The sequence below is a fragment of the Podarcis melisellensis genome (assembly GCF_964234715.1).
Source record: "Podarcis melisellensis genome assembly, chromosome: 1".
NCBI classification, from domain to species: domain Eukaryota; kingdom Metazoa; phylum Chordata; class Lepidosauria; order Squamata; family Lacertidae; genus Podarcis; species Podarcis melisellensis.
The window spans coordinates 7,247,051-7,271,714 of record NC_138528.1 but is presented as its reverse complement, the minus strand read 5'-3'; the positions used below and the strand labels follow the sequence as shown (position 1 = coordinate 7,271,714).

Below are 24,664 nucleotides of genomic sequence, written 5' to 3'. Positions count from 1 at the left end.
ATTTTATGCCAGTGCTTTAGAAGTAACTTACATAGTCTTGGAACATTAATTTTTTTTTTTACAAAATTTGCATTTTACATTCCAGGAATGAAGCTTCTATTAAGCCAGAAAGTGTTTTGTAAAGAAGGGAGAAGATTGAATAGCATTACAGGAATGTGAATAAGTTATGAGGTGTTTCATCTCTTGGTTTATCCTGCAAAAAACAAATAAGGCTCACCTCTCAATAAGTTTATTTTCATGATTGTAATATATAGTGTTCCTTTTGTAAACTAATTTTATCATCAGGATGGTCTCCCAGGTTTTTCTCACACATTCTATCAGTGTTGGAAGATTTTTATTTTCCCCAGTTAAGCTATACAAAGCTTTGCTGCTATCAGAACAGTTATTTACCAATTAGAGATTGCTGGTTATAACTTCAGACCAAGGCATGCATATGAGAGCAGTTTTTGAATTCCTTGAAAGTGTATAATCAATGCTTTCATGTATTATTTTCAAAATTGTTGCCCCCAGTGTCTGTTTTTATGCAATTCCAAAAAAATTCTGTCTTTGTATTTTTACAACTCCCACAATGTGCATTTTGACTATATTTTGCTCAGGCTATAAGGAGTAAGATACTATTGAAGGAGTGTCTTGAAATAGTTTTCTTTCAGATTAACACTTAGTAGTGTTGTTGGGATATTTTAGACCATCCAGACCCATTCTGCTTGTGACTAACGCTGGAATATTGTTTGTTGATGTCTGTGATTGCATGGTCAATTTGCTTTTTGACATTATGCTGTAATTTCCTGTTTTATTAACCTGTTTGATCCTGTTTTACATATTTGTAGAGTATGTTATTTATTCACTTTGCAATTAGGAAGGACTTTATTTTAACAGCTTGATTTAGCAGAGAAAGCAGTCTGTATGGCTGAGGTACCATAGGATCTTTGTCATGTTTTGGTATAACTTTCACTATTGCTTCAGACCATGACCTTTGTAGTAATTGTTAACTGCAAATATCATTTTTCTATAGTGCTATATGATTTAAACAAACAATTTGTACAAATATGTTTACATCTGTGTTCTTAATTTTGGCTGTGTAGTAATATTTGTTCTTGTTGTATTTATGCAGCTATTTTGTGTCTTTTATTGTATATTTACATTGTTTTTTGTTTACTGTAAACCACCGAGAGACCTTTGTTCTGGGACAGCATACAAATGACAGAAACCAGCAACTAATAAATCACCTGTTGCACTGCAGCCCTATAGCTAGGAGAAGGCAAACAGGTGTATTGTTGCCCTCCACCCTCAAAAAAGAGTGAGACAATTCAACAGATTAAACTTAATTTATACCCAAAGAACAATGAGGGCCATAATTTCCGACAAGAATGGTTCCAGAAATATGAATGGTTATGGAGTATTATCTATCAGCTAATGTATGGTATAGCTTTCTGCTATGCTCGCTGAAAACTCCAACCAAATATGTTAAAACAATATGTCTTAATTTAAGAGGTCTGAGGGACTGGAAGGAAGCACTTGGAAGTATTTTAGCAATGTCTATGCAGCACGAAAAAGAACACTTTGGTACCCCCCTGTTAACTGCATCCTTAACATTTTTTTCTTTCTGAAACAAAAATACGCCGTCAAAATAATAATAATAATAATAATAATAATAAGAAGAAGAAGAAGAAGAAGAAGAAGAAGAAGTCCGGTAGCACCTTACAGACCAACTAAGTTTGTTCTGGTATAAGCTTTCGTGTCTGTATGTTGCTACTAGACAATTTTTTATTTTTTTATTTTGACTGCGTCAGGCCAACACAGCTACCTACCTGAATCTAAAAATATGCCGGTCATTTAATTCCTGGTGTTCATACTAAATTTCATTTTAACCCAACCTCCGGGCATATTCCGGGCCCAGCCCTCCCATACTTTCCAAGAGTGAGCGCGGGGACTGTCTAGCACTATGCCCCTGCTCTCAAATTCCCCATCTAGAAATGCGGCTGCCCAAGTTAACAAAGGTTGACTACAGGGCTGCTGCTTCAGGGCCCAATTCTGTAGCGCTGGATTTAATCTAAACAGCATGGGGCCAGATTACCTGAAAAATCACCTCCTCTCACATATATCTCTCCAAACCTTAAGATCCTCCTCCATATGCCTCTGCCAAGTGAAGAGAGGGAGGTGGCTGCAAAGGAGCAGACCTTCTCAGTACTGGTACCGTTATGAAATCGCTTTCCAAGGGAAGCTCACCTGCCATCTTCTTATACCCACAGATGCCTTCCTTGGCACCTGCAGAGTGTTCCCTCCCTGCTTAAATTAGACTTGAAAGAAGCATTTATTGTTGCCCATAGAAAAGGTTGTTGACCCCTGTGGTAACTATCCCATTTACTCCACCAGTCAGCTCCTCCACTGCACTTTTCAAAAAATCAGAGGGGGTGTGAGGAGAGATCTCTCAATGAAAACTTTTTTTTTCTTGCATCTTTCTATCTCATTCATCCCGAATTGCTGTGTGCTGCTGTTTTGTTACTCTGATATTGTAGTTTTATTTTAGGATCTAAACATTGTGCATTGTACTCCTTTTAATTGTAATATTTTTTTGTAACCCACCCTGGGACCATCTGGGGAAGAGTGGGTTAAAAGTATGTACAAAAAATAAGCAAATCTTATTGGAGAGAAATAAACAAAATCTGTGAAAGGAGATCAGGAACACAGTGGTAGATTTAAGTTGCATAGACGCAATAAATTTAAAGTATTCCCCTTCCATCTAAGAACCATCACTCTTAAAATATAGTTCCCATAATTCTTTTTTGGGGGGGGGGTGTCAGGGGAGAATGTGCTTTAAATGTAGTGTGTGGATGCAGCCTTAAAGAGCTCTTCTAAGCCATGATATAAGAGCAACATTATGATTTGCTGGGGGGCGGGGAACCCAAGCATCTTTATTTGAAGATCCACTCTGCATGGATTCAGAAAGAAAGAGTTAGAGGAACTCAAGTTTACCCTGAAGTTTATACCTTCAGTATACCCTGAAAATTGATTCCTTCACTGACGGAGAGAGTACTGAGAGAAACCACAATTGCTTGGAGTCCTGAGGCTTCATCACTGATGGCTGGGATAGGCAATAATGTAAATATAACCACAGAAAATTAAGAGGAACAATAGCTATAACTGGTGAAGTGGGGGATAGCTGATTCTAGGGAGTAAGGTTGGAGAATGAACATGTGATCTGAACCTCGGGAATGGAAATGCCTGCCTCCTTCTTGAAGCACAATGACTCTTGAGCATATCAGGATAGAAATTTGTATTTTAGCTCTTCAGACTACACGTATTTTACATTAATGTGAAAATAATCTGCATCTTGTCTGCAGTAACTTCAGTGATGCGCAGCTGAGAGTTAGTTAAGTAGCCTTCAAGTGTTCTAATGCTGTCCCAAACTAAAATGAGGTTCAACTAAAAAGCCACAGACATCTCCTAGGACTCCACCCGGTTGAAAGATTCAGGAAAGACCAATAAAGCACATTGTACATTGAAAAACAAGATGTAGTGATGGCCAACTTTCATGGTTTTAAAAGATTAGACAAATTCATGGGTCAGGCTACCAAAGACTACTTTCTGCAATGGCTCTGTAGCTGGGGATCATGAGAGAGTGCTGTATCACTCAGGTCCTGCTTTCAGACTTCACATGGGGATCAAGGTGGCCACTGTGAGAAAAGGATGCTAGACTAGATGAACCATTGGCCTGATCCAGCAAGCTGTTCTTATGTACCATCATTATTACATGCAGAAGAAACATTTTAAAAAGTCTATCTCCACCCTACCCCCAATCCTGTTGCCATTGTCTACTACCTATAACACAGGGGTGACCAACTCCCAAGATCTACTGCGATCTAAAACTGGGGATTGAGGTCAAAGTTGTTGAGCTTTTTTTAGGGAGCCAAAGGGGGAGCCAGTGATCTACAGATGTCCAGTGATCTACCTGTTGGAAGTGCCTGCTATAACACACACATGCATTTTCCACCTGGTTCTGCATCCGAGGAGCACAAAATAATGCAACTATTAAGAAAATTATGTGCAGTATAATAATATGTCACAGGAAAAACCATGCTTCAGTGTTGCTCACTCAAAATGGCCTTCAGTGTTTTTTAAAAGGATTTTTAATTTCCTGAAATAGTAACTCTCTGAAATTAAGATTTTCAAGCCTAGTGTTTATCAAAATGTGCCCTCATCTAACCTACATTAATGTTCCTGTGGAAAGTAACCTGGAAAGAAATTGCTCAAAGTATCAAATGGAATCCTCTTTCACAGGAACATGTGAAAAAGCTAAGAACATTCCTCTTGTGTTCAGTATCTGTTAGGTCAGTTTCTACAGTCTCCAGTTGCATCCAAAGATGGACTGAAATCTTCCCCTGCTACTCTCTATGCATCTCTTGCACATGATCAGATAGCGTATTTTTTGCTTTTTATTCCTGCTAGCTAGGCAGCACTTACTCCCCAAAACAATTTTGGGACAGGGAGAAGTCATACACATCACAGCTCTTAAAAGACAGAAACAGCAACCACCAGAAGGAGACATGCTTCTTAGAGTGGGGGCATAGGAATGTGGAGCTTTCACTGTATCTTTCCACTGTGTCACCAGCCATCCTGTAGCTCCGTCTAGGAGCAAACGCAGCAGAAAATGTTGGTATTTGCTTCCATTTAAGTATCTATAGCTGGAATAGGAAACTTGTGGTCCTCCAGATGTTGCTAGACTGTAAATCCCTTATCCCTGACAACCGACCATGCTAGCTGTCACATCTGGAGGACCACAGGATCAATCTGTAGGATTTTTTCCTTGAAATTATTTTCAAACATGACATTTGAGGAGCTCTGTTATATGTGGAGCATATTAAGTTACACGTGTACAAAGGAAAGCCAACCCACTCACCACTACTTCTTCCTCCTTATGTTCTCTTTTGTCTTCCTCTTCATCACTCCCAGGCTCACCGCCATCTTCTTCATCACTGCTGGAGGATTCCAAGATTTCCCGCATATCCATCTTCCAATTCGAAGGTATAACTTTCAGATTGAAGAAGGAGCTCGCCTCTTGTAACCCTTCGGAGGAAAACGTCCCGTGCTTACTCATTCAAGGTACTAAGAATCAAAACTGCATTATTACCAATTGGCGCTATCCTTGCTCCTTTTTCAGCCATACGTTAAGGTTACAAATTCAATATTGGGTTATCAAGAGGAAGGTGAGAAACTAATGCCAAAATAAAATAATAAAATAAAGGGGCACTTCCAAGGGGCATATACCAAATTAATCTGAAGAAATGATTACCTTTCTAACATCTACTAGTAGCATAGAATTCACAACCTTCATTTATGTGTAAATTCTTCAGTTCCTACAATGTGGAATGCTTAACCCTCAGCATTCCTTTAAGCATCTTGATGTTTACAAGGCTTAGTGAAAACACAACCAAAGCTCTCACACCATAATGCGGGTTTATGATTATTCCAGACTAGAATAACATATTCCACACCATATAAAGCTGCCTCAAATGAAGATTGACTATTGGTTCAGAAGAAGAAGAAGAAGAAGAAGAAGAAGAAGAAGAAGAAGAAGAAGAGTAGTAGTTTGGATTTGATATCCCGCCTTTCACTCCCTTTAAGGAGTCTCAAAGCGGCTAACATTCTCCTTTTCCTTCCTCCCCCACAACAAACACTCTGTGAGGTGAGTGGGGCTGAGAGACTTCAAAGAAGTGTGACTAGCCCAAGGTCACCCAGCAGCTGCAGGTGGAGGAGCGGAGACGCGAACCCAGTTCCCCAGATTACGAGACTACCGCTCTTAACCACTACACCACACTGGCTCTCAGTAATGCAGATTCTGAATGGCAGCATTCCTCCATGATTTGGGGTGCAGATCTTTTCAAGGCCCAAAATGAAGATTCTTTCAACTGGAGATTGAAATTAGGACTTTCCACATGCAACAAGTGAGCTCTGCCACTAAGCTCCCCTGACTTTCCCCCGCCAAGAGCAGGATTTGTCCTCCCCGCATCACACATAAACTAAAATGTAGGAATAGTTACACCAACATTTGACAAAGTAGCCCTGGACCTCAAAGCTAATACTAGAATAAATGTTTGTCCTTGGAGTTCCAAAAGCCTGTCATGTTCTCGAGAGCTTCCTATTAATTGTGTCACTGTACAAACTTGGCTCGCATGCATAGAGATACATACATCTCTGCCCTATAAGCCTCTACAGTATTTTTACACTTCTGATTTCACTCATAACTTGCCGCTTTCAATATATGGCATCCAAGATGTCAATACACCCTAAACCTAGGCATTTGTTACCAGGGTATCTACTGGTAATACTAGCCTAACCTCTTAAATAATGCTCACCTTCTGCAAAGAATCAAACTAATAGTATCCCACTATAACATTCATTTCCCTAGAAGTATAGTGCTCTGAAATTGCAAATAAAGTACCCGTGATAACCAGAAAATTGTACAGTAGTACCTTGGTTCTCGAATGCAATCCATTCTGGACTGTTCAAGTTCTGAAACGTTTGAAAACCGAGGCACAAAGGGCTGTTTGCAAATTCAACCGAGAAAATTGAAAAACACGCAGTGGAAGTCGTTCGACTTATGAGGCACGTTAAAAAATGGAAGCATTTACTTCCAGGTTTTCAGTGTTCGGGTTCTGAAATGTTCGTCAACGGAGACGTTTGGGAACCAAGGTACCACTGTATATTGCTTCACAGGGAAGATTCCTTTAAAAAAATCTACTGCAAGAATGGCCACATTCCTGCATTTTTCTTTCCAACTGTTTCAATGTGGGCTGGAAACAGAAATATATGCAGCCTAACTCTTATGGCCCGATTTATGGGCTCTGCTGCCACAAATACTTGATTCTTGGGACACTTCTGCTGCACATTGATCACCAAATAGCCACATGGACATTTCCATTCTGTTAGGAATTCTACTCCTTGCAATCTATATGAACTGCCTTCAACACTTATGTGCTTCATTATCCTGAATAGAACCTAACTACAGATTAGATGCAAACACTTTTAATAAAACAGACATGGCCCATTATCAAGAAAAGCAGATGTGAGTGGGGACAGATAAGCAGGGTCAGGTGGGAAGAGCTTTTCACTGGATATCATTTTTCAGCTGCAACTATCCTTTTTGTTCTCACAACACCCATGCTTCCTGACATCCGTTTCCCCCTTGCCAACACACCAGAAAAAGGCTGCTGGGCAAAGGGAATAAAAAGGGGAAAGTAGCAAGTGGAGAAAGTATTAAGCACCTGCCCCTCACTGCTTCAACCCTTCAGATGTCTCCCTACCCAGGCTGCTTTTCATGTCAGAAATTGTCTGTTAGGGTACACACGTTTGTATGTCATTAAACCCATAGGAACGTGGGTGGCGCTGTGGTGTAAACCACTGAGCCTTGGGTTTGCCGATTGGAAGGTTGGCAGTTCGAATCCCTGCAATGGGGTGAGCTCCCGTTGCTCAGTCCCAGCTCCTGCCAACCTAGTAGTTCGAAAGCACGTCAAAGTGCAAGTAGATAAATAGGTACCACTCCGGCGGGAAGGTAAACGGCATTTCCGTGCGCTGCTCTGGTTCGCCAGAAGCGGCTTAGTCATGCTGGCCACATGACCTGGAAAAACTGTCTGCGGACAAACGTCGGCTCCCTCGGCCTATACAGCGAGATGAGCGCTGCAACCCCAGAGTCGTTCGTGACTGGACTTAACTGTCAGGGGTCCTTTACCTTTAAACTCATAATCAATAACCTGTACTTTGTGGACAGGCCTGTCTTCTGGTCTCTCCCTCCCCTCTGCAAGTGCATTACCAGTTTATGTTCCATTTCTATGCTTGTACAAGACTACTGTCCACGTAACATTGGATAGACCTGCCCAGGACCATGTGGATTCCGTCTCTATGACTAGTTGCATAACTATAATCGCATAACTAATTTGCTTTCGAAAACAGTTTATACAGTAACTTTTGAAATTTACCTTTTCTAGAAGACAACTCGGATTTTGTAACGTTTAGGATGTCTAATTCCTCAATGTCCTTTCTTGCTACTGAATAACTGCAAGAGAATTGTTTAATTGGATTAAATATGCCACATTCATTTTCCCGAAGCTTCTCATTTAAAAAAAGTATACCTCTGTGTATACTCTGTCTTTGATACCATGAATTTGCACCAATCTTCATTTTTAAACAGCTGAACAGGTTATCCCAATGCTTAAATTTACTAAAGTTAACCTATGGGCAGGGACCATCCATCTATATGAAGATGTTTCTGCATGAATTAATGCGGGTGATGCAGTGCTTCTGTCAGATTAATCTGAAATACATGCCATACTTCCGTATGGCTCTCTCGCACTACTAATTAATGAGTTCTGGGGATACATATTATAGTTGCAAGCCTTTATCAGTAAAGGAACTAGAACGAGGTGAACAGTCCATGAGGTTGCAAGTTAAGAACACTGTATTTTCCAATGCAATCTTGTATCTGGTATGCAATAATTAAATGCAGAAAGTAAAATATTAATCATTTTGTTTTCATTTGTGCCCTTTTTTCTGCCAAAAGGAAATCCAAAGCAGCAGACAGTAAGTGCAATCAATGGAAAAACTTTGATACAGATACAAAAATGTCAATTATAATCTTTCATTCTAACAAGCAGTAGCTTTTATTGAACTGTAACTTATCTTCACTGATGAACTCAAAGGGCAGCTGTATTTAACTTTTGGTGACATGCATTTTTTAAAATTAAAAACAAAAATAAATCATTTGATAAAAGGCCAAATAAGTACTGAAACAAAATTTTTACATGTGCCTCTATAAAGGACAGCATCCTTCAATGTATTTCCTTTCTTTACTTGCAGTCTCACAGTACGGAAGAGTTCAGATGTTCAGGCCAGGGAAATACCGTAACTGTTCACCTGAAGGCAGCTTCACCATGCTAAGTACCCAAATAACAACAAGGAAGTAATAAGGTGCTCTGAGCATGGAAGTCAGCATCAATGTAACTTAATCTGGCATAGCTAATCATCATCATCATCTTCTTCTTCATCAGGATAGTTTTTAAAATTTTTATTGTTTTAATAATAAGGCAAAAAGACAAATGTGAAATATCTTGTAACTGTCTTGGTTCTTTTCCAATGGGAAGCCTTTCTGAACAAGGGTTTGGGGCAAGAAGTCTTGCGAAAATTCCATCGCATATCGTATGAAGTAGGAAAAATATAAGCAGGAAATGGATTGTCAGTTTTAAACACACTTCCAAAATTATTTTGGTAGCTCCACAGCTAATAGCTTACAGCTGAAAATTTGTATGCCACAAAGGCAAGATTGTGTTTTATATTAAACTTTAACACAAAATTGATCATCCTAGTGAAGAATGAAAGTCTTCCACAAGATTCATGCTTACCTTTTGGAATACCCTAATTAAGAATATCCTGTTAAATTCCACAATCACTGGTGGAATGTAGTCTGCTACCTTAATTATGTCCTTCCTGCATTAACTCTTGACAATAGGATTATGTAGAAAAGGTTCTGACTTTGGAGGAGGGCTAAGTTAAACCATTGAACTTTATGTATTTATTTTGCAACACACCATACCTGAGAGATAGAGAGATGTGTAGAAAAACTACTCACAATTTGGAATCTGCAAAAGATCTCACTAAACACTGGTCCTTTTTCACTGCAATGTCATCGCTGCAGCTGGGAGATAAGACCTGAAGTTTCAAAAAGAACACATGGCATTGAGGATTTTAAAAAATTCCTCCTACTAAGGCGGTGGGGGAAAAGGTTTCATACATCATGTTTCAGCTCTGTTATGGCAACTCCTAATAGCAGCATTTTATTTTCCAGAACAAATCCACTAGGTAATGACACTGTGGGGAGGTAATTTTTTCTTCCATCTCTCATAATGCTGGAGATCACCCAGTTAAAATAGCAGTAAGCTCAGGTCAGAGAAAGCATTTCACACCATGAGCCATAAAGATACAAGAGGAAATAACAGCCTCAATATTTCTTTAAAAATTAGCAAATTCCTGGAGGACAGATGCAACACTGGTTATAAGCTATGATGGCTAAATATAATCAGAGACCATATGCAATATATCAGATGCTGCCAACAAACTTGAGGAAAGGCCACCAGCTGTACAGTTTATGTGGCATTTTGTTAGTTACTGAGAAAGGCAGTGAGACCAAAAGGAGCTTGATCTGATCCCTAAAGGCAATTATTATGTTTTTAAAGTATTGTGAACTCCCCACAAAACAAGACAGACAATCCAGTAAGTTTCCATCATTAAAATCATGTGTATATAACAACTGCAGCCAAAATCTCTACCCTTCTACCCGCACAACAAGCTCAGCTATGAGATTACATATGCGTATGTACTCCCAAGATCAAACTTGCTCAGGTTTACAGTTAAAAGAGGTTTGATTGGGGAAGGGTCATAGCTCAGTGGCAGAGGACCTGCTTCGCATGCATCAGGTCTAATCCCAGCACTTCCAGGTAGAGCTCGGAAAGACTGGCTGCATTAAACCCTGATGAGTCACTGCCAGTCAGTGTTGACAATACAGGGCTAGATAGGACAGCGGAATAAAGCAACTTTCTATATTCTTGGTTATCCTGGTCAGCTTCTTCAGTGCCAAGCTCTTCCTCAGAAATAATTTGTTAACCTTAATGTGCATCAGGAGATTCAAGCCTATAAGTCTGAAAAGTGAAGCTTATCATAGAGTAAAATTTTCCTACTTTATTGAGGGTGTTGTCGTTTGCCAGTCATGCATTCTAAATGCACACCAGCACCACATGATCGGGCAGCTCATCCCCACTGTTTTGAGAGGCTGAAAGGACTGTACTAAGTAAACCCTCGTCTCAGAAGAGGGGATGCATGCATGTTAAACAACACCAGGGGCTATGGGAACTACTAAATATAGCTGCTTCCTGTGACAATGCCACAGAACCCTACTGCTTTTAAATCTTTAACTTCCTCCGATTTTGCACACATTATACATGCTCCTCCTCCTCCTGCCCCCATCTTCAGGAACTCCATGCATTCCAGCGCATTTTCCCAATTAGGAATGTTATACCAATAAGAATAAAATCACTGCCATAAAGGCAGGAGCTCCAGGGATTAGCAATGCGCTATTGACAGTGATCCCTAAATCCTCATGCTTGTCTATTAATATACATATTTATATACAAATCCAGATATTTAACTAAAAGAAGACTGACTCCCATTTGGCTCCCCTTCTCCTCAAGTATCATCAGGCTGCAGCAGGAGAGATAGAGAGTGGGTCCATTCCATCAGGCTGCTCTAGTTCCTTAACTATTTCTACTCAAACTGAGCACTTTAATAACAACTCTGTATATTTAAGAATTGGTGCCCAGGTTGACTTGTTTTCCCTCCCCATCCCTTTCTTGCCTATTGTTTTGTGGCTTGCAAGCCTCCAGGTAGGACTTTTTATAAAGCATTTGTATCCTACTCTTCAGCTGAATAGGTTATATCTTGTTTTTAATCTGTCGCAAGTGACATAAATCATGATGATGATTAAAAAACCCAGTCCAAATGACTGCAAAAAAGGAAAATCCTAGTGCATGCAAGCGTATTTTACATGTACCTAAAAGAGGAATCATAGTAAATCTAAATTAAAAGGCTGCTTTCACATAAAAAACCCACCTATGAAAAGAATGACCATGGCAAATCAAATGAGTAACACAATAAGATTTCATCTAAAGCTACATTTTCTCCAACTTAATCATGAGTCCGAAGGCTCAACCTATATCTTCCTTCTGAAACATGCTAAGAAATGAAAGTGTTTAGGTGCCCACAATGCATGCTTGTTTTAGCTAAAAATAATTTATATGTCTAATTGCATTTGATGCGAACAGCATTCAAACCACATGGGCATGCAAACTCAGAAACCACAATTGGGTTTCATCATGCTGAACTTTGTAGCAGGCAGGAGGAGCAAAAGGTACGGAATTTTCCTTCAGAATCAGGTGGGGAAGATGTATCTCCCACTGGGTTGAACAGGGTCCCCACCAGCCAAGTGGGATTTCAGGGACTTCTATTCAAAGTACTTTAATCATGATAATGGGTAAGGTGGGAACTAGAGGAGGCAGCCATGATGGGAACTAGAGGAAGCAGCCATGAACTTATAGAAGGATCTCAGTGATGATGAAGATGTCATAGAAACAAGTTCCATAGGAAACAACATTTTCCCCACCGAACGTATTTACCAGGAAGGTTTATATTCTATGTATTCAGTTAGCAGAACCTGCCTTTGTGTAGGAACTGATTGAGGAAGAGTTGCACTACCAAGAACGTAATAAAACATTTTCAATATGGACAATGCATTAATTTTTCTCCCACCCCCTCAAAAAAAGAAGCATTTCCTTAAACTTGGAGACCCAGGAGCATTATTTATTTATTGCTTTATTTGTTGTCACCTTTCTTTGAACAAGATCTCAAAGCCGTTTTACACTCAAATCTGGTTTCAAAAGGCGTTTTGCCCCGTTGAAGTTCCTCCCCTTTGAAAAGCACCTGGCTTTTGTGCCCTATTATAAAAGCCCCTAAAGATTTCTCACTCACCAAAGCTGGATACCACTCCGCCTCCTCAGAGCTGGGAGTCACGCTGACAACTTTACCAAGCAATTCATCGTTAAGACGCCTCTTATCATCATCATCCTCTTCACTACTTTCTTCCTCTTTTTCATCTTCATTACTAGAGGGTTAAACATACAGCGATTATAGACAACCCGAATGTGGAGATTAAGAGGAGCACATAACCTCATTGCAGCCTTGATACCTCAACAGCTCTTGCTTTGCAACCTTCCTCCTTTTTGAGGGAAATGGCTTAAGACAAAGGAGAATGCAGCAGGCTAAAGATTTGTCCTGTGCTGACATATGTGCATTGTGCTGTCGAGAGGCGCTGGGGCTAGAATCAAGAACTCTTGCATGTGTGGTGCTGCCATGGCTGCAAGCCAGAGGGCTCATGGGGCTGGGCTCTGCTGTTATTCTCAAAAGTGTCACAACCAACCCACGTAGCCTAGCAGTCCCCTTACACCCAGAAGGATTCCAAGCCAGCGTGGGCTTTATTTGGTGACCCAGCAAAGACAGCTTCTCTGTATCCATAGTTAGTTCTGAAATTCAGCACTTCCAAGAATAAACCGCCAATATTTATTGTTGCCAGGGGAGCTTGAATCAAGGCTTGAATGGAGCTCCTTAAAACACTAGTCCTTCTTTTAAAGCACTTATGTGCTTCAACCTTATCTCCTCCTTGTCCCCTTATGCCCTAATTCTTGTTCTTCCCACTCCAGCTTATATTCTGCCAATTTTTGTCTTTTTCTACCACTCTCATATCCATGCCTTTTCTATTCTCGAAACAGCCTCCTCCTGCTCTCTAATAATCAAGCTAGAACAAGACATGCATCTATCTAATTTTAATAAGGAAGATTTAAATGCAGCTTGGCTTCCATTGCCTGTTACTTTAGGCATGTTTCTTTACATACATACTTCTATATACTTCAGAACATTTTTATGTTGCTATTTTAGGCTCTGTACTGAAATACAGTGTGTGTGTGTGTGTATACACATTTTAAAATTTAAAAACTGAAAGCCCTGTGTACCAAAAATAGTCCAAGTCCTACACCAAGACAAGCCAGCATGCATACAAATGATTAAAAAGTGTGAAATAGTTCTGCATAATTAATTCAGCTTCTGTTAGTCCCTAAATGGCAAGGAGCTTTTGCAGGGTCCTCTCCTCTGATAACTCCAGCACATTTTCAAGTCTGACTTCACAGCAACAGAAGGAAGAAAGTTAAAGAAGAAAAGGCTTCCAGGATGCAGAATTCCAGGCAGCAGCACCACACTTCTGCAGAATCCTAAAACCCAAGTTCCAGATGCTTCCTGTCACTGCGTTTCTCAGCCACTTCTGCAACTCCACCAAACAGCGAGGTCTTCAAGGATATTTCAATGGGAAGTGTGCTTTCCATTTCAGAAGAGACTTGACGCAAGAAGGGAGACAGGAAGCCCAAGACACTTCTCCACCTCAGAAGCCATTTATGCACTTTGTCCAAAGGCTGTCACCTTTTGGACTGCATCAGAAGAAATGGGTAGCCTATCCTTCTGAGGAAACATTGTCCTCTGAGTGGGGAATTTTTTGTGTTTTGTATGGTGAAAGGCAAATCTCTTGAAAATTAGGGGATTTCAGGAAACAGTGTGTGGTATGTGTGTGGTATGTATGTGCCAAATTTTGCACTTTAGTAATCAGGAAGCGTAAATCTCTTCGGTTGAATGGCACACTGCGAAGTTCCCTTGTGTAATTTTTTTTTCTTTCTGATGTTGTTGCTTTTTCCCCTCTTTTTTTTGTTTGATCTTGTGGTGTTTAATGTCACTGGCTTTTGCCGCAATAAAACTTTGAGTGTGCGGTATGATTGTGGGTGGAAAGAAGGAAAATAAAGTGTAATTGCACAACATTATGCTCCTTGCAAGGGAGGCACACTTCTTTCTAAGCTCATCACTGAAGACCAAACCTGCCTTCTTCATTCCAATGCAAAGGAAAGATTAGGTCTGAGAAAAGCCCAGTAATACTATTAGTAAAATAAGGCATCACAAAACACACTCACACAGGAAGAGAGGATCTCCTTCCTCTGTTGGATTTCTTCCCAATCACCGGCGTTCCAAAGTGCTCTGGGTTTGTTAGTGGCAGTTGGTCAAGTGTCTGGGAGAGGAAGGGGAAAATATAACAACTTGACAACTTGCTAATTTTCCAGTTAAAAGAAGAGTGTTAAGTTTACAGCTTCAGAGTGAAACAGCCTTACCTCACTTTCTGCAAAGTGCCTCTCTCCCTTCAGACACAACGATGTCCGTCTCAAAGTCCTTTCATCACCGTCATCAAAAACTAAACAAAGCCAAACCAATAAAATTACATAAAAGGAAAAACCACTTTATTTGCAAAGGCAAGTAAATGGAAACTGCAAATTATTCTTGTTATGTGAATATATTTAGTGCCCCCAATAGTCTCATTTTTGAGCTGCTGTTTCACCATTGTTTGCATTCCAACATACACATTTTCTGCTCATTTTTTCTTATGGAATATTCCAACTAGTGATGAAAGCTTTCTTGCAGCGGAACAGCATGTGAAGGACATATGCTTAGATGTTGTAAAGCCAGAGAGAAAGCACGCATGTACAAACTGAAGATCAATATGCAACGATCACCTCAAGCAGCCTATTGGAAGCAATGCTTCACCATTCCAGCATAGCGCGACAGATCAATACATTATAAATTTACAGCCAGCCAGTGTGGTATAGTGGTTAGAGTGTAGACTAGGACCTGGGAGACCAAGATTCAAACCCCCACTTCCCCATGACATTCACTGTGTGGCCTTGGGTCAGTCACTGACTTTCAGCCTAACCTACCTCATAGGGTTGTTGTGGCATTAAATGAGGAGGTGGAGAACTGTGTATGAGGTTCTTGGAGGAAACAGTGAAATATAAAAACTATAAATAAATAAACATTAATTCTCCCAAGCATGCTGGGGTCAAAAATCATCTAAGCTGCAATGCATAATCATTTTTTTTTTATGTTGCCGGCATAAAATTGCTTGATGCATTTTTTATACAACCACTCAGGGTGGACCTACTGAAAATAACTGACATTACTAAATTAGGCCCATTAATTTCAATGGGCCTACTCTGAGGAGAACTTGTTTGGATAAACTGCGTATTTAATCTTGTGCTGAGTCAAGGGCTGCATCTCATACATAATTGCACAAAGGGAATACAGGAGAGTGAATGTCAACTATCCAACTGTTGGAATCGCCTTTCCACTCCTAACTGAGCCCCTAACCAAAGTCTACAACCTAAATGTTGCACTTTAAAACACACAGGCACCTTCTTTCAAAGCACAGGAATGCTCTTTACCAGAAAACCAGCAACATGAACAAATCTACCACAGCTGCCGGAGGTGGGGGAAGAGGAGAATGGGAACTGCAAGCTGCAAAGAATGCCCACAATAAGGACAGCAGGGAAAAAAAGAATGGGGTAGGTGCTGAGGGCAACTTGGTTATGATCCAGTGGAAGGAACAGTGAAAAAACTGAGTCCTCTGGGCATTTCCTCAGTATTGCTGCACCTTTGTTCAGAATTGAACAGAAACCACTTCCAGTTTCTAAGTTGTAGCAGCCAAGGCAATTGGCTTAAAGGTTAAGCAAGGATGGAAAATCTCTCTTCAGCAGCCACATGGGATTTTTTTTTCCTGCCTAGGGGCAGAGGAAATACACCAGTGATCTTGGAATTGCATGATCCCTTCATTTAATCAAAGTCCCGATTTTTGACACGTGAAGAGCTGCTGGGGTGAAGTGTTATGTCACTGATGTTCCGAGCTGGCGCAGGGCTAAGTCTTCAAATCAGAAAGATTAGTTAAATGAAAGATAAGCCAGACAATGTGTTAAATCTGCTTTGATCCTGCCTTGAAGGAGCTGCAGTCTACTTTTGGATCTCAAGGCTACTTCACACACTAAAATTGGAATCCGCACTATGAGTAAGCTATGTGTTGCCAGGTAAATAACTTTCTCCCTGTGCAGGTGTGACTCTTGGGAATGCCTCATAAGATGGAAGTGTTTTGCTAGTGACCCTCCTGCAGCAGCACCACAAACAAACAACTCCCTGCTGCCACAAACTAACTTTCTAAGCAGAATTGGGTGTATCAAAAACCACTGATGTTTCTAAGGGCACAGGAAAGGATAATGGTGTATTATGATCAAGTCATAGAATCACAGAACTGTATAGAGTTGGGAAGGGACACTGATGGTCATCAAGTCTAACCGCCTCTAGCCTACAGAGTAAACAAGAAAGTATGTCAACGCAAATTCAACTTTTTTTTAAAAAAAGGATCAAAGTTGTTGGACTCCCATCTCCCATGACCACTGGCTGTGCCGACTGCAGCCGACAGGACTTGGAGATCAACAACATCTGGAGAGCCACTGGATCCCCACCCCTGGTGCAGGTTATGAGGGCAAGGAGCCAAAAGGTAACCAAGCACCCCCACTATATTCGAGCCAACATTTATTCAAATACTGGCTCTCATTTTGCCTGAAAGCTTGTTCCCAGCTTGTTTCCCTCGTCTCAGCTGACAGCACAACACACCATACTAAACAAAAAATAAATAAATGCAGAATTGGAACACTTAGTTCTTCGAATATATGACTTTTAGATTTTTTTAAAAATTTAAGGTTTGGTTCTTTTTATGAACTAGAATAGTAAAGGATGAATTATGAGAAATGCTGCCATTTCCTGAGTCAGACGTATATGGAAAAGACAACAGATCTAATCCTTTATCAGAAAGGATTTGAAATGGGGAGACACGTTCGTTTTATCATGACTCCCATTGCTGACTGTTTCTTTATTTGGGGTCCACACTGAGCAATGAGGAAAGGAAGAGGTGCTGGATCACTGGCTATCTCAATATGTGAATCTGGAGTCACTTCACACTTGGTCCCTCTAAGTGCAGTTTATGGGCGACAGTGTTCCATGCCACACACAGAACACAACATGCAGGGCCTGTTCTCTTGATCTGGCCATTACTACTGGAGGCGGGTCACATGCCTGGGCTATTTTCAAACGTTACGCTTTGAGGAGAGGCAAGGACCGCACATATACAGCAGGGGTCATGTGCGTAGTAAAAACTGCTTCCGCACAGCCCTCCTTCTGCTGCAAGGAACTACATAGTAGGAACCCATCACTCTTCTACTGCATCAGTTTTCCCTATTCCAGCCAGCACTCCAGAGACACTGCAGTAGAGAAAAGGAGTGCTTTTCAATGGTATTTAATCCACTTCTGTTTTAAAAAGGAAGTTCTACTTCTATCGGACATAGTGAAATCAAGCGACAGAAATTTAGTAATTTAGCATTATGTCACAGATATAGTATCTTCCATCCAATTAAATGTTCTCTTTCTACCAGTCTCACTGGTACTACGAAGAGGGTGTTCAAGCATCTGGTTCAAGCATTTTATTTTAAAAAACCACACTTCCATTGTATCACCACCCACTCTTTCCTCCCAGCTAAGTATTCCTTGCTGTTCTAAATCTCCTTTCTTTTTAATCTACTTCACATGCAGCCTACTTCAAATTAAAGCCTCCCTGAGCATGACCTTTTCAATACACTTAACTGTTCTTAAAAGAGTACATTGTCAAGGAGCCATGAAAATTAAAGATTCCTAGAGGAACAACTGACAAGAGCTCAGCGCCACTGTTTTGCTCCCTTATTAACTGCTAGTGCAGAGCCAGCAGAATCCGGCCATATTTTCCCCACCAAAAAACACACATCAAAGATAGTAAATGCTACTCTGCTTCCAGGCTGCATCTTTACAATTTGCAAAGCACTTCATACCTATACACCTGTAAGTTAGCTCAGTATCATCGCCATTTCTACAACATTTCCCTTACTGAAACATGCAAAATGGAAAGTGTAACAAAACACAGGAGAACAAGAAATGAGAGAACTGAATAAGCATTCTTATTAAACTTAATTGGTCCCCTTGTTTAGAAGTTTTATGATTAGAGCAAGAGTGGACAACATAGTCCTCAACTACAATTTCCATCATCCCTGACCACTGACCATGCTGGCTAGGGCCAGTAATAGTAATAATAATAATTTATACCCCGCCCATCTGGCTGGGTTTCCCCAGCCACTCTGGGCGGCTTCCAAACGAATATTAAAAACAATACAGCATCAGAAATTAAAAACTTCCCTAAACAGGGCCGCCTTCAGTTGTCTTTTAAAAGTAAAATAGTTGTTTATTGCCTTGACATCGGCTGGGAGGGCGTTCCACGGGACAGGTGCCACTACCGAGAAGGCCCTCTGCCTGGTTCCCCGTAACCTTACTTCTCGCAGCGAGGGAACAGCCAGAACGCCCTTGGCGCTGGGCCTCATTGATGGGAGCTAGTGCCCAAGGACACCTGGAGGGCACCAAGTTGGCAAGCCCTGAGATCTCAAAAGGACATTTTACTCTTATCACCATTTCTATATTGTACCACCAAGGCGCTCAAGGCTGTATAAAAGCCCCATGGCACAAAAACACACACAAAACCAAACAAACCCTCACACAATGACACACAAAATCCCCGCAGCAATGCTTTAAAGTAAGCTAGTCTAAGAGACAGCAAATGGATCATAGTTAACACATTGAGCTTTACGGTTAAGCGGGGTTTTAAACACAAATCTCCCTATTCCCAATTCAGCCTTCTAACCACTACAACACTCTGGTTTATGTGTGACAATTAGGGGACATGGGTACACATTTCAGGAAAATGTTGAGTACACTCCTGACTACAACTATCAGTCCCATATAACAGATGATGAGACTGAGAGGCTGAGGGGACACCTTTCATGTTCATGGTTGAGGGAAGAACTGAATTCAATCTCTTCAAGTCTGAATCTGTTGCCTTCCAGAGATTGTTGGGCTCCATCCCGCTCCCATCTTTCCTGACCATTGGCCATTCTGGCTGGTGCTGATGCAAGTTGGGAGTCACCAACATCTGGGGAGGGACAGCTTCCCCCCTCCTCTCCCATAGCACTCACTTCAGACAAGCATGCAGCTGTAGCCAGTTATGCCTCCTAACAATCAGCAACAATTTCCCCCAAAAGATAGAAAGTTGGATATGGCAAATTCATGCTGGAGAGAGAGAGGAGAGCTCCAAAAACTGAAGCCCACTAACACAACTACTTCCTTAACAAGGAAGAAACAATTCAATTGCCACACAGAGTCTGAGGGCCAGGCTCTGGCAAAATTAAAAGACGTTTATCAATGTATGATAACACTGGTGCCCTGCTAACAACAGCTGGCTTAAATGCTGGCTCCAGCTACCTGCAGTTAACAAATGAAGGTTTGTTCTTAGTAAGGAACAAGCGTTGCCTTCGCACCGGTCCCGTGTGAGGCAGGCCCAGAGGAGTTAATAGGGAAGGCCTAAGATTTTCTTTTCCTTTAACAGTGTTTGCAGACTGAGAAAAAAGCAATTGACACGAATCTACAACATTGAGTTAAAGGTGCTTAAGGTGTCAATAGCTCACTCCATATTTTGTAGCTTTCCCCCATCCCTAACCGTATGTAGTTCGACCGATTTATACTATGCAGCGGTTGCATCTGGGCAATACACTAACCCATGTTTTAAGGAAGGGTAAGCAAGATGGAGCCATGTGGGTGTTGTATGACTCCTAACTCCTCTTAGCCGCAGGCAGCGTGGCTAAAGGTCAGGGATTATAGGAGCTGTACCGTCACATCTGGAAGGCACTATGTTGGCTACCCGTATTTTGAGAGATAGCAGCTTAAATTTCCATTCAGTTACTGTATAGAACTGCTTTCTGTCTGTCAGCAATCAGGAGCCCTGAAAAAATCTTTGACCAGTGGTCCTTATGGCTTTTATTCTCTCTTTCAATAATAAAGAACTATGAACTGCTTGCCTCCCAATCTGTCTTCCATTTCGGAGATTTTGCCACCCAAGTGCTCACAAGCAGGGCATGAAGATGATCAATCACCCCTTATTTGGTATTTAAAGGTATATTGCTGCTGTCCATCTTGTGGTCATGAATTCCATTTGAACTATGTAAACGTTACTCCAAGTCAAGTGAGAGTGACCCAAATGTCAGCAACTCATGCAGTGTGGAGGCTGGGCTGCGGCTAAAATAGAAAATTTAAGTTCCACAGATCTTGCAGCATTCATCTTTGGGCCACAGCCAATATTTTTTAGAACTTGCTTACCAGAAGGAATGATTCTGGCTTGGATCCTAAGTTAGTCTTTTCCCAACCTTCTAAAACAGGTTTTCGGAGAGTGCAATAGATTGCAGGCAGAAATCGAGGAAGGTCTCCTCCCACTTCTGCCTGCAGAAGCATCACCTGAGCAGAACTCCACTCGGGGGAAGATCCCACCAGCCACAACAAACTCTGAGACACTGATTTCACCTTGCATACGTGTGTCACCACAAAAAGTGTGCATTCATTCCTCAATGCTTTCCTTAGCATTTTCTTACTCTCACTACAACCAAACCACCTTTGTTCAAGTGAAGACAATTATTCATTGGGACTACAATTCTATCCACATGTATTCCAGTTTAGGACAAGAACCTAGGTATCTACCTGGAAACCAGAGACCAGCTGTTAAATAGAGAAAATGCTGGTCTATCCAAGAAGCTGCTGGCCCTGCTCAATATGACAGTAAACATGGACCAGAGTGAAATTAACCAAACCAGAACCTTCATATTCCACATAAAGCAGTGTCAGTATCTGCTTAAAGGCACACACACAAGCTATTTCCAGAGGCAGGTAATATTTTAATGCATATTCCTGCAGCCGGGCAAAGTACAGATACACTTTCCTGGAGCTTTTGTAAAGGGGGACAAAAGCCAAACAATTTAACACATGAAACCCTGTGAAGTTTAGTTAATACATTAAGGCTTACCAAAACACACTTTCCAGTTTTAAGTCAATTTTCAATTCTCAGTGCAGTGCAGGAAGCCAAAATTTGACTGCCACTACATTCTTGTCCTTGACACTTGCATGAAACAGCCCTAAACACTTTTAAGCCATTCTTCCAGAGAATAATATTTACTCAAGAATTAAGTATGCAAAGGACTTGCAGAACTTTTTGAAAGAAGCAACTTACAAATAAGCCTTTGTTCAAATGGGATAAAGTTTGTTTAAAATCCATGCAGTTATCTCAACAACAATATGTTGGGCATTCTAAACTTGCAAATCCTCTTTATTATAAATAACAGCATTACAACTTAATTTAAAGTCCAGTGACAAATATTTAAAATACTGTTATGTTTTATTTTACAAGACTCTGTTAACAATTCTCAGGTGGCAGAGGGCAATATGAATAAGTAAAGTTATCCAATACCAGATCAGACCGCGAACCCATCTAACTCAGTATGATCTACCATAACTGGCAGCAGTTCTCCAAAATCCAGGTCTCTCCTTCATCTCCCCAAGAATAAGAAATGCTAGAAAAGGTATTTAGGGTCCCTGAAACAATTTCTAAGCTCCTGGGCCACAATTATCAGTCCAAAGGCACAGAAATGCAAAACATGCCAAAACCAATTCTGCAATTTCTTTAAACTTTAGGAGTGATGCTCAGGGCAGCCAAAGGAATTATGTTCTCCAATATTTTGTTGCTATGTAAACACAATTACACTTGAAAAACACTGTCATTCAGCAAACTGTTCTCAGCTTGTTAACTTATTTTAACACAGAAGTTAAAAGAAAATCCACTGCCCTGGCCTTTACCCCTTCCAGAAGCCTTGCTAGTGCCACACAAATTACTAGTATCTCTGCTCATACATACGTATGTTTATTATTTGTGACCTACAAGGGGGAATCCCAAAAGCAATCCTTAGCTACAATGACAAGAAGGCAAATGACTATTTATGAGGCTAAGCACAGCCATATCAGGAAAGACAAAACTTGCAACAATCCATCGCTTCTCTTGTCTCTCCTATTCAAAAGTATCTCCTACAGTATGAAGGTACAGCCATTAAGCATGAGACTAATGGAGGTGCTTAGTGTAGCTGGTAAAGATGAGCCCTAGGGAAGTAGTTTACACTTAACTTTTCTAAACTTGTTTGCTCACTTTATACACATAGCCTGGTTTTTCCTAAGAGGCTGAGCTCCTAACTCAAAGCCTGGCATCCTCAGGCCAGGGGTGGGGAACCTGTAGCCCTCCAGATGTTGGAAAAACTCCCAACAACCCCAGCCAGCACAGCCAATTGTCGGGAATGATGGGAATAGTACTCTAGCAACATCTGGAGGACTACATTTCAGGGAGCTGCTTTTAGCATAATTGGGCATTTGTACAACGGACCCACAAGCAACCTTATGGGGGCCACAAGGCAGTGACAGGCAGAGTGGAGGCAATACTGGGTGCAGCAATAAATGTGATTTTTTTTTTTTTTGCTTCTGCAGAGTTGGTTAGTGTCTTCACACTCACACATATCTCTCTATTCAAGAAAGCAAGTATTACTATCACCATCAGAGTTCAAGGACACATTACAGCCAGGCAAAAGGAGTCATGCAGGTATTTTAGTTGGCTCCATGTCCTCCCCCCCCCCCCCAGTTCTAAGTCATTTTTAAACATTTGGCAATATTCCTTCTATACAGACTCCATATTTTATTGGGAAGTTTAAAAAGTCATAAGAGATCTGCTCAAAAAACGCTGTGCATCTGGGACAGAGAAGAAATCATGTATATCTTAGTGCCTGTGAAATCTAGTTTGGCACAGAAATCTACTTACCTACAGTATACCAGCTTGCATCTGTCAGTTTACTGACAGTGGCCTCTTGAAACGATCCATCAGACATCTTGGTTTCAACAGTTGCACCAACCTACAATGTTAGAAATCACATTCAGTTCCTCGTACAGATCAACACCCTAAATTTAAGCCCAACAGTGCCTAAGTGTTCCTCAACCTTTTGACAACTAAGGCACTAGTTTTGCTCCCCTAGATTTGAATTTGGGGCATGCTTACATGTACTTCTTTTTGATTTGCTTTCAGAACAACAAGTCAGCATCCTGCATTTAAGTGTGGGATAGTCGCCTGTATACTTGCCTTCCTTTGCCCATTCAGTCACAGTTAAGGGTGTGGCTCTTGCTGTGTGGGATTATCAGCTGCTGTGCAGTTTGTGCCTCCTTATGCCCTCCATCAGGATGATACCACTGCTCATCGAGCAACAGAGGGAATAATAGTTGTTTGGGGCCTTCCCATTTCACACAATGGATGCACCCAGCACACTTTTTTCTTAGCAGACATTGACTCTCCTCTCAGCAGTAAAGAAGCTAATGCCCTCGGACGTTGCACTTAAAGGCTTTTTATTTCAATGGCACTTACCGTATTTTTCGTCCCATAGGACGCACCTAGGTTTTTTTTGAGGGGGGGGGAATAAAGCGGGGAAAATTCCTTTACTGTATTTCCCCCCCAAAACCAGGTTGGGGAACAGTGGGATGGCGGCGCTGCGCCTCCCCACTGTCCCCCGAGCTTGTGGGGCTGCCCAATGTCTGCCTGAAGCGCGGGGCGCTCTGCTTCAGCACTCCCCGCGCTTCGGCAAGCACGCCTGCGGGCTCCCCAGGCTTGCTGATAGCTTCCTGAAGCCTGGAGAGCAAGAGGGGTCGGTGCGCACCAACCCCTCTCGCTCTCCAAGCTTCAGCGAAACCCTGCATTCGCCCCATAGGACGCACACAGATTTCCCCTTCATTTTTGGAGGGGGAAAAGTGCGTCCTATAGGGCAAAAAATACGGTAAGTGTGTAATGACTGTCCTCTGAAGTGGCACCTGGATGTGTTTCATTGTCAGTTGCATAGTCTGTACTATCATGGAACCAAGACTGAAAATTATCCCATGGAAGGCCAAGCGTTTGGACCCAGAAACTTTGTATCAAGTTTCTGAAGTGAGGAATGGTTACATAAACATTGCACTGAAATATTCTACTTTATGCAGTTTTCCTTTCGTAGATAATTTCTTCCTCCGTTTCTTGACTGAACTATTTATAGATCTTCACTTTAATATTTCAGCGAAAAAATATATATGCATGAATGTGAGAACTAAAGTCAAACAGGAATGCTGCTGTCATTTGGCTTACTCTGAATCAGGCATTTAAATGCACAGTTTTTTGAATTTACTGATAACGTTTGAAGAAAAC

The 24,664-nt window shown here is 41.2% G+C and overlaps 1 protein-coding gene across 4 annotated transcripts in view; it reads right to left on the bottom strand.

Moving 5' to 3' along the window:
* ARID4A (AT-rich interaction domain 4A) overlaps positions 1-24,664 on the bottom strand; it is a 60,629-nt gene that overhangs the window by 30,916 nt on the left and 5,049 nt on the right. For all 4 annotated transcript variants that reach the window (XM_081909263.1, XM_081909261.1, XM_081909264.1 and 1 more), the window contains 7 exons: positions 23,264-23,354; positions 14,799-14,878; positions 14,604-14,698; positions 12,568-12,700; positions 9,620-9,699; positions 7,974-8,050; positions 4,898-5,064 (listed from right to left, as the gene is read on the bottom strand). In XM_081909263.1, the coding sequence (XP_081765389.1) occupies positions 4,898-5,064; positions 7,974-8,050; positions 9,620-9,699; positions 12,568-12,700; positions 14,604-14,698; positions 14,799-14,878; positions 23,264-23,354 (723 nt within the window). The remainder of the gene's footprint in view (positions 1-4,897; positions 5,065-7,973; positions 8,051-9,619; positions 9,700-12,567; positions 12,701-14,603; positions 14,699-14,798; positions 14,879-23,263; positions 23,355-24,664) is intronic.